General features: G+C 38.5%; 1 protein-coding gene across 3 annotated transcripts in view; it reads left to right on the top strand.

The window, feature by feature from the left end:
- Window positions 1-16691, top strand: part of LOC148853011 (uncharacterized) — a 91642-nt gene that overhangs the window by 49165 nt on the left and 25786 nt on the right. For all 3 annotated transcript variants that reach the window (XR_016099388.1, XM_088945549.1, XM_088945550.1), the window contains 4 exons: window positions 1320-1394; window positions 11647-12006; window positions 12091-12183; window positions 15755-15914. Coding sequence is in view for 2 of the 3 variants with exons in the window: in XM_088945549.1 (XP_088801675.1) it covers window positions 1320-1394; window positions 11647-12006; window positions 12091-12183; window positions 15755-15914 (688 nt within the window). In the remaining variant the exon portion in view is untranslated. The remainder of the gene's footprint in view (window positions 1-1319; window positions 1395-11646; window positions 12007-12090; window positions 12184-15754; window positions 15915-16691) is intronic.

Genomic DNA, 16691 nt, shown 5'->3' with positions numbered 1-16691 from the left:
CCATTACAGCAAAGAACATAAAGAAAAGAAATAAGAAAACAGTCTATGGGCCATTCAGCCCATCTTGTCTACAGCTTAAAAGAGCTGTCTTCATTTTTCATGATCTGGTAAAGACCGAGGCCACCATTCTGTTTTCGGGAGCATGTCTTGGCCCAGCCAATGAGCTGGATTTCCTTGTCATCTTTCCATCCTTTCTAGAGGATGTCTCTTTGAATTATTTTCGAACTACATGCTACTTTTGAAGGGATATTAAATAAAGAAAGTAAATGGCTTGGAAGACTATAAAGGATGTTTTTAATTAGAGTTAGCTTCCCTCTCTTTGACAGCTATCTAGCATTACGGGAGGATAGCTTGATTTGATATCTCTTTCACAACTGGATCCCACAAGGAGACAAAGGAGGAGTTGGGTCCCAAAGATAGACCAAGACAATCATACCTTTTTTAAACATGTTAACGTCTAAATTGCCCAAAGTCCATGCACCTACTCAATACATAAATTCTTAACAAACTTAAAAAAAATCCAAGTTCATAACTGCTCGGTACATAGTGTGAAAAATGATATTTGCTGACCTTGAACATCCAGTCATGTTCACTTAAAATCTCCATCAAATTTTAGCCTCCTAATCATAATATATGTATTATGTATTATCTTATTTATTGATGTGTCAAGCTCTTATACATACATATACATACATATGTATGTATTTTTTGTTTGTTTGCAGAGAAACATAATACTCTGTTATCCTATCAAAAAATAAAACATTCTACCCTTTTCTTTTTGCTTGTTGTAAAAGTGGTTTTGCAATCTTTGGTAATGAATTATTCTTTCATGATAGAAATCAAAGAAAAAGAAAGAAAAAGAGTAAAAGGTTTGACTTTTTTTTTCTGTTTGTTTGCAGAGAACCATACTATGTTATTCTATCAAAAAACAATACATTCTACCCTGTTCTTCTTTTTGCATATTGTAAAAGTGGTTTTGCAATCTTTGGTAATGAATTATTCTTTCATGATAGAAATCAAAGAAAAAGAAAGAAAAAGAGTAAAAGGTTTGACTGAATTGAATGAATTGTTTCAAATGCCCTAACCAATTAATGCTCCTTCAAGTGTCAGAATTGAATTTTGTTATCTGCCATAGAAGAACGCTAAGAACAAAGAGACAGGAGATGATACTGAAGTTATACCGTATGCCTAGTGATCCATTTGTATAGCTGTATACATTTTAACAAACTTCATCTTTTCATGGTTTTGTTCTTGAAGTGATATGTACTGTATTATGGCTTAGATGATATCTTCCTTTCCTAATATAAAAATTTATTCAGGACATATGTCATTCTTGGTTGCGCTTTGAGAGGGAGTTTGGCTCTTTGGAAGATTTTGACCTTGCTGTAAGGAAGGTAATGTTCTAGTCCAAGCCTTATTTAGAGTTTTTCTGTTGAAGATATATAAAAAAGAAACTTTAGAGTTTCTGCCTCATTTAGAATTTCTGCCATATTAGTTTTATGGTTTTCTCTTCGGTATCTTTTAGCATTGCTTTCTTGAGATGGATATTATTTAATGATGTAATTACTTTTGGAAATTTAGATGCGTATGGTAGTCTATTCAAATGAATGGATGGTAGAAAAATGTATAATAAACAGTCAAGAACAAGGTACACCGAAATGAAATAACTAGACAGTTGCAACTGAGTGGTTTGGCATGACAACCCACCGAGAATGAGAAATGAAATAAACGGAGTACTGGATTTCTTAGCCATGCATAATATTTTTTGGTAATAAATAAAGAGGTAATTTTATTAAGAAAAGAAAAAGGTATAATAGTGGTGATAAGATATCACCCACTAAGAATGAGAAAGCACCCATGAGAGCACCAACTCTCAAGCCTGAGCAAAAGAAAAATCTTTTTACTTTTATTCCTCAGAAAAATGCCTTGCTTGTAAGGCATGCAACAACCCTCATTAAACACCACAAAAATGCCCAACCAACAGAACATCTCCCTAAGCAAAAGACTCAAAACTGTCACCCATCTGAGGCCTTTCATCATTCAATTGGTATTGTGGGTTTTGAATCCCGAAACTCTCTTCTAGTTTCCACCACCTTTTCCACATCCACTTTTTGCTCAATTTTTTGAACTGTATCCAACTCTACTCCTTTCTCTTAAGCTTCAACAACTTCTGAAACATCCTCTTCCCCCAACTGCACACCTTCTTTTGCCAAAACCTCTTCAGTAAAAACTTCTGACTTATCTCCCTTATCACCACGAACTAGAAAATAGCTCGATAGATTCTCAACTAGGGGTTCTCACGATTCAGTTAACCGAACCATGAACCTTTTCTGAACTGAACCAGTAGCACTGGTTTTTGGAAAATTGGTAACCGAAACCGAACCAAAGCCAATTGGTTAACCGGTTGAATGGTTCGATTAACCATCTGCTTGGTTTGTCGGTTTTTCAGTTTTTTGATTTTCATAGTATTATATTAATAAATATAAAATATTATATTATAAATAATAAGTAGTATATTATATATATATATATATATATAGATAGATATATACATACCAGTTAGTTTGGTCAACTGGAATTTTTGGTTCAGTCTCACTGGTTCGGTTTGGTTTTTCATGATCACCCCTATTCTCAACAATAGTGTCTCTGAGCAAGCAATTTTTGTCTATCAATTTTTTCCTTCTATACACTCATGAATTTTTTGCTTGGGGCTGCACTTATGAGCCCATCTTTCATCCTGGAAAAGACTTTGGTTATGTGAATTAGATGCCCAGTCTCTTCCTAATTCCCCCACTATGACTTCTAAGAGAACTACCTATTTTTTCTCAAAACTCTTACCTGCTTGAGTACTTACCACAACCCCCTCAGAGGTGTCAGAACTTTGTACTGTGGCCAAAGAAACATCTGAAAGAGAGACTGCATCAAGGTCCCATGAACAAACTTCACCCCTAACAACTCAATTTTCTGGAACTGTCTCTTTCTCAACCATAGACAAGGGAAGAACAGACCCTACCTCTCTGCCGCAAACAACCAGAGTGTGCTCTTGCTCCATCCCTTCTGATGCTGTAAAAAATTTCTGGATTTTTTCTTTCCCACAGTTGACACCCACAACCTCCAGATCAGCAGAGAAAGACTAACTCTCCATTGCTTTGGCCTCTTGAAGGGCTCGAATCTGCTACCCACAAGCTGTTCCCTCATCCTTACCCATGGGATATTACAGCTGCATATTGGGAATATCTCCTTTCCATTCATGCGAAGATGTTCTTAATACACGGAAGTGGTGTTCTATTGGTAGGGATGTTGGAACAGTGTGGGTAGCAGATCCAGAGTGCCTCTTGAAGAGGTCCATCGTTCGAAGGAAGACTTTCCTGTCCAGGATTCAAACTGATCACACTATTTTCTTGGTTAAACATTGTCACCAGCCATTCCCATCACCTTTCCTATTTTTCAAATTGTTGCTTTTGAAGTTCCTCTTAGGGCCAGAAATTTTGTGGCCACTTTAATTCCTGAAACGCAGGGTTGTCTTACCTTTCTTGAAATGATGCTTCTCCTCTTTCTTTCCGTTGTGCCCCTCACAGTGAGACAGAGATAGACCATACATTGGATCTATTGAAGTAACATGGCTTATTCTGCTCACATGATTTTTAAGTGAAATATTTGAAACAATCTCTAAAACCTTCAACCCATATGTTACCAGTCCATAATTTTTTTTATCAATATGGGTCCAAGCTCTGGGCCCACCCCCATTAAACCTCGAGCCTAAGTTGATTCTACCCAGCACTATGGGAATAGGGGATCAATTTACTCGATTTACTCGTTACATTTTCAAACACCCACTCGGCCTTTCCCTCTTGGCCTTCTAAGTTCGATTTTGACGGAGGAGTCATTAATGGTGTTTCCCCTATTCGTCGAAGCTGCGACAGGAAATCTGTTACATGCCAATCCTTCTTCATGCAAAGAGATTAGCATTTCTTCTTCCTTGTCCACTGCTTTCGATAGCTTTAGCTTTTGTATAACCACTTTTGGGAATAGGGTTCTATCATTCACGATGTGCACATGATTTTTGCCACATAGCACCAAATTTTCCACTCTTTTGTCTTCCACCCTGCAAGCATCCTTCCACAGAGTGGCTTCAATTGAGGTTGCTAGCCAGATGCTGTACGAAGTATCACTGGCCAACAAATTGATTTTTTTTGGAATGTCATCTGGTTTTACAGTGTTAAGCTGCACTGCGGCAGAGTGTAAATTCAAACTGAAGGTCCATCTAATGATCTAAACACCCATTACAAGCTAATGCAATTGACTCAAATAACTCCTGCTTCTAAAGGTGAAACGGCAAACCAATCACTCTCAATACTACACCATCCTCTAAATCAAAATGTCTTGTTTTAGAGCCGGGACACCAATTTGATATTGCCTCAAACTCAGTCTGGAAGCTCAGAGCTGCAACTTCAATTTTATCCTCCACCAGATCAAGTAAAGCTTTTCTTTTCTCGAAGGGAGTTAAATTGACCATACCTTTTATATTCCTTAATATGTCTGAAGATGATCAAGACTGCTATCAGTCTTGGAATTTCAGGTTCGAACAGAAGAGAAAGTGAAGAAGAAAGAGGAGAAAGATTAGTGAGAGAGCAGTAGAACACAGGTTTGAAAGGAAGGACAGATTCTGAATTATCTGCTGCCGCCACTTCAACTTAATTTTATATGTTATGCTAGTTACAGGAAAGGACACATCTGCCCTTGGTGTTTACGTCATAACACTTAACAATATAAAACTGAAAAGTAAATAACAACTCAAATAACAGAACTAGAATAATAGAAAAACATAACAAATAGACTAGGTACATTCTACCCTACGGATAGAGTGGCTCCACAGCTGTGGGGCCCACATCAGTTTCTCTACACTCCCCCTCAAGTTGGGAGTAAATGTTTATCATTCCCAACTTGGATAGATCCGCTTCTAGCTTCTTTCTTGATATGGCTTTAGTGAGGATATCTGCTAGTTGCATACTGGAAGTGATGTAAGGGAGGCATACTTCTTGAGATGAGACCCTCTCTCGTACAAAATGCCGGTCAATTTCAATGTGTTTGGTTCTATCATGCTGCAGTAGATTATGTGCTATATTAATGGCTGCTTGATTATCACAATACAACATTAGAGGCTTCTCATACTCAATACCCAACTCCTCAAGTAGAGATCTTAGCCATAGGATTTCAGCCACTCCGTTGGCCATGGACCTGTATTCTGCTTCAGCACTAGACCGGGAGACAACACTCTGTTTCTTACTTCTCCAGGAGACAAGGTTTCCTCCCACAAGGGCACAGCATCCTGAGGTAGACCGCCTGTCATCAACACTCCCAGCCCAATCGACATCTGTATAGACCTCCACCTTCATGTGGTTATTGTTCTTGAACAGTATACCTCTACTCGGGCATCTCTTCAAGTATTCTAGTATTCTTTCTACTGCTAGAAGGTGCGTGGATCTAGGAGAATGCATGTACTGACTGACAACACTAACTGCATAATTGATATCTAGCCGAGTGAGGCACAAATATAGGAGCTTTCCCACTAACCGCTGGAACATAACTTTGTCTTCAAGCAGCTCTCCACTCTCTGCACTAATCCTATGGTTCTGTTCAAAGGGTGTATCTGCAGGTTTGACACCCAGCTTTCCAGCTTCAGCTAACAGATCTAAAACATATTTCCTCTGTGAGACAAAGATCCCCTGTTTAGATCTAGCAACCTCAATACCCAAAAAATACCGTAGTGGACCCAGATCTTTCACCTCAAACTCTTGATGAAGCAGCTGTTTGAGGGACTCAATCTCATGGCTATCATTTCCTGTTACCACAATATCATCAACATATACTGCAAGTAGTGTCAGTGAAGACTCCACCCTCTTGATAAACAGTGTATGATCTGACTGAGCCTGTACATAACCGAACTTCCCAAGAGCTAGTCTGAATCTGTCGAACCAAGCTCTAGGTGACTGCTTCAAACTATACAATGCCTTATTGAGCTGACAGACCTTACCTGTCTCTGTATCATAGTATCCAGGAGGCAACTGCATGTAAACCTCTTCCTACAAGTCCCCATTCAGGAAGGCATTTTTAACATCCATTTGGTACAAAGGCCAAGTGTGGCTTGCTGTAGGAGATAATAGAACCCGAATGGTGGTCATCTTGGCTACCGGGGCAAATGTCTCCAAGTAATCTATGCCATAAGTCTGAGTGAGCCCTTTTGCAACTAGCCGAGCTTTGTACCTCTCAATGGAACCATCCGCATTGTGCTTTACAGTAAATACCCATCTGCATCCAATTGGTTTCTTTCCTTTGGGCAAGTCAACTAGCTCCTAGGTATTATTTTTCAACAGGGCATCCATTTCAACTTGCAATGCACCTCTCCACTCCGGGACTGATAGGGGCCTCTTGCACTGTTCTTGGAATAGGGACATTGGAAATGGAACTAAGGTAGGACCTGTAGGTAGGAGATAGGCGATCATAGGATAAAAAATGGGAAATACAGTGGGCTGTAGATGTGGTACAATGTCGTTTCCCTTTACGGACTGCAATCGGAAGATCAAGGTCATCTGTAGGAGGTGAAATGGCAACAATAGAAGAAGTCTCTATGGGTCTTGGGACTGTAATGCCTAGACCTAGATCCACAGATGAGATTGGAGTTGGCCTGGACTGCTGATGATCGGGATCAACTTGCCTACACCGCCTGTGATAGACCCTCAAATCCTCATCCCTTTGACCACCCTCACCATTGCAGCTCCCTCTCAACTCCTCATCCCTCTGGCCACCCTCACCATTGCAGCTTCCATCACCCAATGGAATAGGTAAAGGAACTACCCCACTCTCATTGCTCTCCCCCTGAAGACATGGACCTAAGCCCCTACTCTCACTGCTCTCCCCCTGAAGACAAGGACTTAAACCCCTACTCTCATTGCTCTCCCCTGAGGAGAAACCCGAAGATAATAGGGTGTCTCCTCAAAGAAAGTGACATCCATGGAGACGAACTTCCTCCCTGGGACAGGATCATAGCAGCAATACCCCTTTTGAGTTCGTGCATAACCAAGGAAAATGCATTTGGAGGCCTTGGGTTCAAACTTGGAGTGATGGGGTCCGAGAAGCTGAACAAAGCAGGTACAACCGAATGTCTTAAGGGGAATAGAAAACAACTCCTCATGTGGGTATAGAAGGGAAAAAGGAGATCACAAATCAGGAACCCGGGAAGGAATCTGATTAATAAGATATACCACCGTGAGGATAGCATCACCCCAGAATCGAGTTGGGACATTGGAGGTAAACCTAAGACTTCTAGCCACCTCCAAGATGTGTCTATTCTTCCTTTCTGCAACCTCATTCTGCTGAGGTGTATGAGGGCAAGAGCTCTGATGGATAACCCCATGAGTAAGAAGGTAAGATGCCAATGACTTAGCAAAGTACTCCTTTGCATTATCAGATCTAAGAACTTTAATCTTGGCATCAAACTGGGTTAGGATCATTTGGTGAAAGTTTTGGGTCAGGGCGGGAACATCATCTCGTGAACGCATAAGATAAACCCAAGAAAACCGGGTATAGTCATAAACAAATAACAAAAAATATCTATACCCACCCATAGAAGGAATGTGATATGGCCCCCAAACATCCGTATGCACAAGATCAAAAGGAAGATTACTCCTTTTATTACTCAATGAATAAGAGTTTCTACAATGTTTAGCAACTCACAACTTTCACATTGCAACTGGGACAACTCAACAGACTCGAACAAAGGAGGAAACAGACTATTTAAGGACCGAAAAGACAAATGACCCAATCGGTTATGCCAAAGCATAACCGAACTCACACTCTGGGAAACAAGTGGCCTCTTACCCACTGACTCTTCCCGACGAGAACTCTCCCCGAGCAGATAGATCCCATTCGTCTCACGGCCAGTTCCAATCACCTTCTTCGTCTCTAGGTCCTGAAAAACACACCGGTCAGGGAAGAAAGTTACTGAGTAGTTCATGTGTTTGGTAATACTATTGACTGAAAGGAGGTTAGTATCAAGCTTAGGAACATGTAAGACAGAAGACAAAGAGATCGTATCTGATAACTTAATGTCCCCCTTCCTAGAAATAGGAACCAGGGAGCCATCAGCAATAGATACTCTATCCCTACCAGATGACAAATGGTAAGAGGTAAACAGTGAAGGCAAGCTAGTCATGTGGTCGGATGCACCTGAATCTATTACCCAACAAGGTTCAGTAGTACCTGGAGCTGAGGCATGGTAGGCTGAAGCTAGAGTATCTGAATTTACGGTTGTAATCTGACCATTCATCTCAGAAACACTACCATAACTGATGCTCCCAAAGCTGCCTTCTGCTTGATTTTTAAATTCCATCTCGGTCAAGTCTTAAAACAGCACTTAGACTACCAATCACAACCAAAAACAGTATAGGCCTGATCTGTATTCACAGTGTATGTGCACAACTGGGATAACTCTGATCTGAAATCAACTAACAAACACAACATTGGCTGTCCGTAGAGCTCTAACCCCTTTAAGAGAGTTCGAAAACCCCAAAATACTCTGAAAAACAGCTTAGAAGAAGGTCTGATTTGCCTTTGCCGAATTAGGGTTTTAATCAATCCTTAAAATGATCAATTCAGTTGCACAATCTAATCAGTACTGTATAGATAGACTTGCAGTAAGGTTAATATGAAACCCTAGAATCTGATCAATGCCAACAATAAACTTGAGGACAGCTCTAGGTAGATCACAAGATTCAGTCCAGCACTAGGGCTTGCTGCAAGATCACTTTCAAACTCTAGTGCAGAAAGAAACGAGGCTGAAACAGTTCGGTGTAAACCAGTAGGGTTTTAATCACAGCAGAACAGTAGGGTTTTCTGTAAAACCCTAGTGAATCGAAGTGTAAAACAGTAGGGTTTTAATTACAGCAGAACAGTAGGGTTTGCTGTAAAACCCTAATGAATCGAAGAGATGAAAACCTAGAATGGTTCAGCCTTCCTCTCCAGATAGGTCCAACCTATCTTTTCTTAGAAACTTAAATGACTTACAAGAAAAGAATTGTTCGCTGCCTTCTAGGGTTACCCGAACCCTAGTCTTCTCTGATCCTTCCTGACCACCAATACTCTGCAACCATAACAAAACTTCCAACAGCTGCTAGCACTTCTGGCGATCTCCAAGAATCAGTCTGCAAACTCCACCTTGTCAGCTTCTAGTCCTAGGAGATTCTCATGTGGTCGGCTGGTATTAGACTCACATAGGAAACCCTAACTTGGCTCTGATACCATGAAGATGATCAAGACTGCTATCAGTCTTGGAATTTCAGGTTCGAACAGAAGAGAAAGTGAAGAAGAAAGAGGAGAAAGATTAGTGAGAGAGCAGTAGAACACAGGTTTGAAAGGAAGGACAGATTCTGAATTATCTGCCGCCGCCACTTCAACTTAATATTTATATGTTATGCTAGTTACAGGAAAGGACACATCTGCCCTTGGTGTTTACGTCATAACACTTAACAGTATAAAACTGAAAAGTAAATAACAACTCGAATAACAGAACTAGAATAACAGAAAACATAACAAATAGACTAGGTACATTCTACCCTACGGATAGAGTGGCCTCACAGCTGTGGGGCCCACATCAGTTTCTCTACAATGTCAATTAACTATTTCCCAACATTCACTGTTATTTTTCAGTTACCATTAGGATTCACAACCAAAAAAGCCGTCCTGAGTCTGATCCTGAATCTAGTCACTGAGAACATCTCCCAACTTCATTTCACAGAACCTTGGCTGTGGTGAATCCTCAACCCATAATTTCAGAATCTCCTGTACTATGTCGTAAATTTACTTCCAGCCTTGACCATTCCTACCTTCTGGAAAACAGACCATCTGCATCTTTCCCAGATCATAAAACTCTTGTAAAGTTATGAAACGTCCTGCTGTGTTTCTTCTTGTTTCCACAATATATTTTCTTTGTTCTTCCACCAACATTCTTTTCAGATCCTTCTCCCTACTGGAAGAGCCCACTTCTAGAAAACTTCCAAACCATTTCAAAGACTTGGTACCAACTAGCAACACCAACGGTAGCTTTGCTTCCCTGATCTTCAAGGTCAATCTCCAATTCTATCTTAGCTCTTCGAACAGTCTTCATCAATAAATTTAGTAATCTATCTTCAAGCAAATTAAGACAAGCATAATATTATGCTACACAGTCAAGTACAATTATTAAAACCATAGGTCTTCACTATGGCTCAGCATGAAGTCATCATTTATTTGCACTACTCGTGGGTGAATTATTCAGGAGGAGGTCCTATGGTGCTTGTTTTCTGATGATATAGTATTAATTGATGAAACCAACAAAGGGCTAAATGCTAAATCAAGTTTATTGACAAATATCTTAGAAACTGGAGGTTTTAAAATAAATAGGACTAAATTAGAATATATACAATGTAAATTAAGTATTATTATCTAAAACTCTTCAGCTTTTGCCATCTCTTTTAAACTTATCTAGAAGTCTTCACCTTTTACCATCTCTTTTAAACTATCAGGTGACTGTTAGTGACCATTAACAGAAATTGTGCAGTCGGCATTAATTATTTTTAATGACCAAGTTAAAAATAAGAGTAGAAATCAGGGTGCACCTAAGATTGTGGATCAAGAAATAACTGAATGTGACCTCTTCCATTACCTTGTTTCATAATTCCCAACAAAGGAGAGATTGAATAGGATATTGCCTGAAGAATTAGAGCAGGATGCAAAGGAAAATTAGGAAGGACAGAAATGCGAATCCTATTGGATGAGTGGGGAAATTGGGCAGACAAGAAACATGTCCAAAAAATATGGGTGTGGCAGAAATGCGAATGTCGAAATGGATGAATGGGAAAATTAGGATGGACAGGATCAGAAATGAAATCATTTGAGGGAATTATGAGTGCCTATAAATGTAGTTATCTTTGTTGTTAAAAATTGCTTCTTTCCCTTATTGGGAAGGCTATAATGCTTGTACTTTAAGGTACCTACTTGGCCCTAATTCAGGCCCCTATTATTTTATTTATACAGTTATATTAATGTAAATATTTTTGTTACTCCATAAAATTTGTGCCATTATGTTAAGTCCATTGAAAGGTTAATAATTGAAACATGTGCAAGACATGTAAATATGCTTGTATTTCTGTTTTGGGATTAGGAATACCTAATTAGTGGAACTGAACTGTTTAACATTACCTAGTTAAGGGACTAAAGATAGGAAATTGGTAAGGAATGCAGATATGGAATATCCTGAATCCTGACACCGGGTTTCAATCTTAAGGTTTAAGCCAAATACTTCGATATTTGGGTCATGCTAAATGTAATGTAACTAAGATAATTTGGCTGGTTTAGGAATTGTTGTTGTGTAACACTGATATTTTTCTTTATAAACTGGAAATTGTTGCAACATGAGAAAATATAGTTGTTTATGCCATGGGAAATGATGTAATTTTGTTAATGAAGTAATAATGCTACATTGAATCTGTAGTTTATTTCCTTGATATTGCTTCCAGATATTCATGCTGGAGAATCTGAACTGAAAAGGGTGGTGATTTCTTTTTCGTTTAAATTCAGTCAGTTCATAACTTCTATCCTTTTCTTCCTCAGGTGACTCCACGCCTTGAAGAGCTTCGATTATTTAGAGCACAACAGGAATCCAAGAGTGTTTCTATTACAACTGTGAAAGAGATTCCTGCAAAAGTTGTTTCCCAAAAAAGAAAATCAGGTACAAGATTAACAGATGAACAACCTCAACCAAAGCTGCAGAAAGATGCAGCATATCACTCAAAGGGAGTATTGGCAGAAGATACAACAAAGAAGTCAGCAGAAGAAGATGATGTGAAATTTATTGATGACAAGACCAACAAACCCAAATCCACAGATGAACAAAGGATCAATGGTTCTACATCAAAGAACACGAAGTACAGAGATCAGTGCACTGTGTTTGTTTCAAACATCAGTTTTGAGGCAAGTTGCTTTCTCTCACTGCAAAACATGGTTATTTGGTACTGACATTAAACTGTATGATACTAACTTTAACACCTTGCGCAGGCCAAGGAGGAACACCTACGTGAGTTTTTCAGTGATGTTGGTGGAGTTACTGCTATTCGTATATTGAGAAACAAGTTCAATGGAAAATCAAGGGTCTCTCTCTCTCTCTCTCTCCCTCCCTCCCTCTCCCCCCCTTTCTCTCTTCTTTGTGTGACGCCTAGATTGTGAATCCAGATCACTGTGTGATCCAGATTGACAAGTTCTATGGAAAATCTACTCTCTCTCTCTCTCTTTTTTCTGTGTGTGTATGTGTTTCATCCATTACGGGACCTAGATCACCAATCTGAATCACTGTGTGTTCTAGATTGAGGAACAAGTTCAATAGAAAATCAGGTGTGTGTGTGTGTGGGGGGGGGTGATACATGTTGATTAGCCATAGCCAAAAACCATTGCCATAAGATTCTAATGCCCAATTTATGGTTTCATTTTTGATTGTCAAGAGCTGCACCACATGCCATATGTATACTTTGTGTTTGTTGATCCAAATTTTAAATTTAAGTGTACTTTTTGGTTTCAGTATGCCCAGGATTCTTGGTTTTTTTTGGGGAGAGAAAAGAGGGAAGAAATAATAACAAAGACTTGCAACAGTTTATATGTAGCGAATATTTAGGGGAGAAAAAGTGGGGTGAAGAAATGGTTTAATACTCATTATTTGAATGTTGCATGCACTTGAAGCGGTGGGCAAAGATTTGGTTAGTGGATATTTTGTATCTTGTTCTAGCTATTTGTGTTATGTACATAACTTCAGTATCAATATCCAACTTGCTACCCGCATTTAGTTGTTAGTTTTAGTGGCTTCACATATGATTCTTCTTCATGGTTCATGGGCAACCATGAGGTGCTCAGGCAGGTGCCTAGGCCTCACCTAGGGCAATGAAATATAAAAATAGGAAGCCTAGAGACCTCTATCCCTCTTGTGCAAGTTTTTTTTCTTCTTTTTTGTTTTAAATATAAACCTATAAACCTCTTGTAATCATTCATGGAGAGAGAGAGAAAGAGAAGAAGAGGAAGATACGATTGAGAGAAAAAGAAAAACCTTCTTCTGGCTGCCACCAGTTCATTATTTATATTAACTTAATATAAAAAGAATGGAAATTACAAGTATGCCCCTGGAGGCACTCCCTAGAAACAAACTAATAAGAAAAAAAAGAAAATAACTTACAGCATCTTAAGCGGGCAACCCACTAACAGGAACTATAAAATAACAATTAAATAATCCTCACAACACCTCTAAACTAACTTTTATGCTTGTGGTTCTTGTAGTCATGTATGCAAAACATAATATTCGAGTTTGGAGCTAGAACTTAAAAGAACTGAAGGAGTGTAGGTTAATAAAAAAGAAGGGGATGGAGCCCCTGTTTTTGTCCAAGAAATCAATTCAGAAAGCTTGAGAAAAGATTCAAAAAAAGAATAGGAAGAAAATGGGGTGTAGCTCTTGTTCTAAATCAACATAAAGAAAAGAAACAGAGAAGAAGACAAGAGAGAAATCACACTTGTTTGGTTCTTGCACCTGCAGTTGTGTTGGTGTGAAAATTTTAATAAATTCTCATGCAACATAATTCACTCAATCAAGTGATTGAGTTTTTATCATTTTGGGTAAGGCCCATTCAGGTAATCATGTGGATCGTTCTCCTTAATTACATCTTCACAAGAAAGTAGAGAACACCTCTTGATTCTGACTTGGAGAAATGAATGCATAGAACAAAAGAAAAGAACAATACAGTACTTAAAGAACTTTTCATTTGCGTTTCTTTTACATTAAGTGTACAAGAATGAGAAGAAAAAAAAGGAAAATATAATTGAAAAACTATTCAACAATACATTTCTCTCTTTTCTTTTTGATACAAAGAAGATTTCCTTCTCACTCTTTTCTTCACATATATAGGAAGTATTCATGAAGAGGACTTTTCTTTTCCTACCTGTATTAGTGAGACTTGTTTTCCTTCCCTGTCTTCCCTTGAGCACTAATATTTTCTTCTCTCTTTATCTTAGCTTTTCTTAAGAATCTCTTGAGATAGTTTTCTCCGAAGAGAGTCAGAGCCTCTAGCTTCCCCTTAAGGAGCTTAAATAGGGAGTGGGGTAATTATGTAACTTCCTCCTCCTCCTAGGTGAAGGACACCTGTCCCTCCCACTTAAAGAGAGGGAACTCCCATACGGGATACTTTTTTATAGTTTTGATGATTTGGCTAGCAGACTAGCTAACCCACTTATTTGGGTAATTGGGTTATTAAATTATTAATATTATTTGGATTAAAAAAATGCCTTCAACAAGCTGTATGCGTGACTGTGTGAGAGACTGAGAGTGAAACGAACCAGCTCTAAGCTCTTGCAGTCTTGCCTCTTTGTTGTGCTGTGAAAAACCCTACTAGCCAACTGAATGATCAACTGTCCTGTTGTTACTTTTTAGCATTCTCATAAGTGAAAAATGAAAAATGATTATGTATAACAGTTTCTATTGTAACTAGTAGAACTAACCAATAAATGGCAAGGACAAATAAACAAAAGATTCCAAGTAATTTGAACAAGTTATAAGCGTCCACCTTACAACTAGGTGCTTGCCTTGTTTCCTAGGTAATGCATTTAATGAGTTAATTCATTGGGCGAGGCGAACATGAAAAAGTTCTTACTCACCTAGGCGTCACTTTGACAACTATGATTTGAAGCTACAAACTGGTTTTCTTTGCTATGAACCAACCAACCTTGATAGCTTGCTGGCCAAGAAGCTGTAAATTTCTTCAACATGCCAAAGCAACTTTATGTATGGTCCAAAGCTACTCATTAGAAGCTCTCAATTTTTGAGAATGTGAACAGCCTGCATTTGTTTATTTAATTTTTGTCACTGGTTGGAAGAATTGCAATTTAAAGAATGTGACTGTCCCATTATTAATGTTTGTATACATGTTTGAGAACATGATATCACATAAAGACACCATTGGTGGAGATCATAAAGGAGCCCTTAATATTACAGCTGTACAAGTACCATGTAGAGATCGGTCATTGTGCATTCTCAATTTCTCAATAATGTCTGCTGATAAAAAAATTCTCAATAATGTCTTTATTTTTCATTAATTCTGAGCTGCAGATTGTCTTTGCCTATTTATTTGTTGTTTGGAAATTTGTTTTGTTTGCCTTTTTGTCCTTTTTCATTTGTTTCTGAAGATTCGATAAAATCAATTTCCACTATTCTATTTTGTTGTTCCTTTCCGTTTTCTTATTGATGCATCATCTTTGATCCAATTCTTTGAAGTTCTTTTCTAATGCTTTGACCTGCATTCTATATGGTTTTTTCTAAATGCCTCTAGATCCTTTTAACTGTACTAGGTCTTTTGTTAGCGGGAATGATATGACTCATTGAATATGACCAATTTTTATGCTTATGGAATCATTTATTTGAATCAGTTTTCTTGCTCTTTTTTTTTTTTTTGGATTTCTGGTCTGGAACTGCATGCAGCCCAGAGTCAATGCTATCTGTTCTATATGCTATTTATCACATTGTAGAAGTATGGCTTTTGACTTTAAGTTGCAAAATGACCTTCGACAAAATGCCTGACAGAGACATTTGATTGTCAGTGGTTGAATGAACTATACAATGATGTTGACTTTGTACAAGTTTCTCCATATTTAATCTTTCTAACAGATATTCTGATTATTTGAATTTGTAAAGGGACTGGCGTACATTGATTTCTCTGATGAAACACATCTTGTGGCGGCTGTATCAAAGAACAAAAAACAACTGCTAGGAAAGAAATTGAGTATTGTACGGTCAGATCCAAAACGGAGCCAAAAACATGAGTTCTCTAGAAGCAATACCATCACAGACCATGGTATGTTGACAAGAAGACTCTTTCTTTTCCTTTTGTGTATATCATGGTTTTCAAGGCTAAGCCTAGGCAGGCACTTTAGTAATGCCTAGGTGGAAAGGACAATTCAAGTACCTTATCATATGCTGTAGTTGTAATATTACATTTTATTTATACTTTTTGATGCATGGAATCTATAGTATGTTGTTCGTTACTCATTTGTTTGGATTCAATATACTATTGACTTTTTACTTCGCTTATTTGTTTGGACTTTGGAATATTGGAGGAGTATTTGGGTCCAAAAGAAAAGGGTTATTAGCCTATTCATCATCTTTTATGGGATGAATATTCAAATAGCTCAGGTAATTTTTCTTGTGCTTCTCTCTTCAAGGCCCTGTGTCGTCCACTATATTCTATTTCTTTCCCTTTAAGGAGGTTTAGTGTAAGCTTGTCCCCACTAAGGTCTTGGCTTTCTGTTGGGAAGTGTTTCATGGGAAAGTAAATACCTTGGATAATCTACAAAGGAGAAGGCCCTCTCTCTGCCTCTCACCCAATTGGTGTACTTTTTGCAAATCCTTTGGTGAGGCCTGCAACAATTTACCAATTTCCTGTACTGTTACAGCAGAGTTGTGGGATTTGCTCTTCTGGATTTTTGAATGCAGGTGGAATAGGTCAGCAGATGTAAGCAGGCTTTTTGACCCTTCTACCTTTGTTTAGCGCCATCGAAGAGGAAGAATAATGTGGAGGGTTGCAAGAGAAGCTTTGCTTTGGACAGTGTGGGAAGAAAGGAATGCTAGAATA

Source organism: Nelumbo lutea, chromosome 5 (assembly GCF_056320005.1).
Source record: "Nelumbo lutea isolate HS-2025 chromosome 5, American lotus-T2T, whole genome shotgun sequence".
Taxonomy (NCBI): Eukaryota; Viridiplantae; Streptophyta; class Magnoliopsida; order Proteales; family Nelumbonaceae; genus Nelumbo; species Nelumbo lutea.
This window is presented reverse-complemented; position numbering and strand designations above follow the sequence as displayed.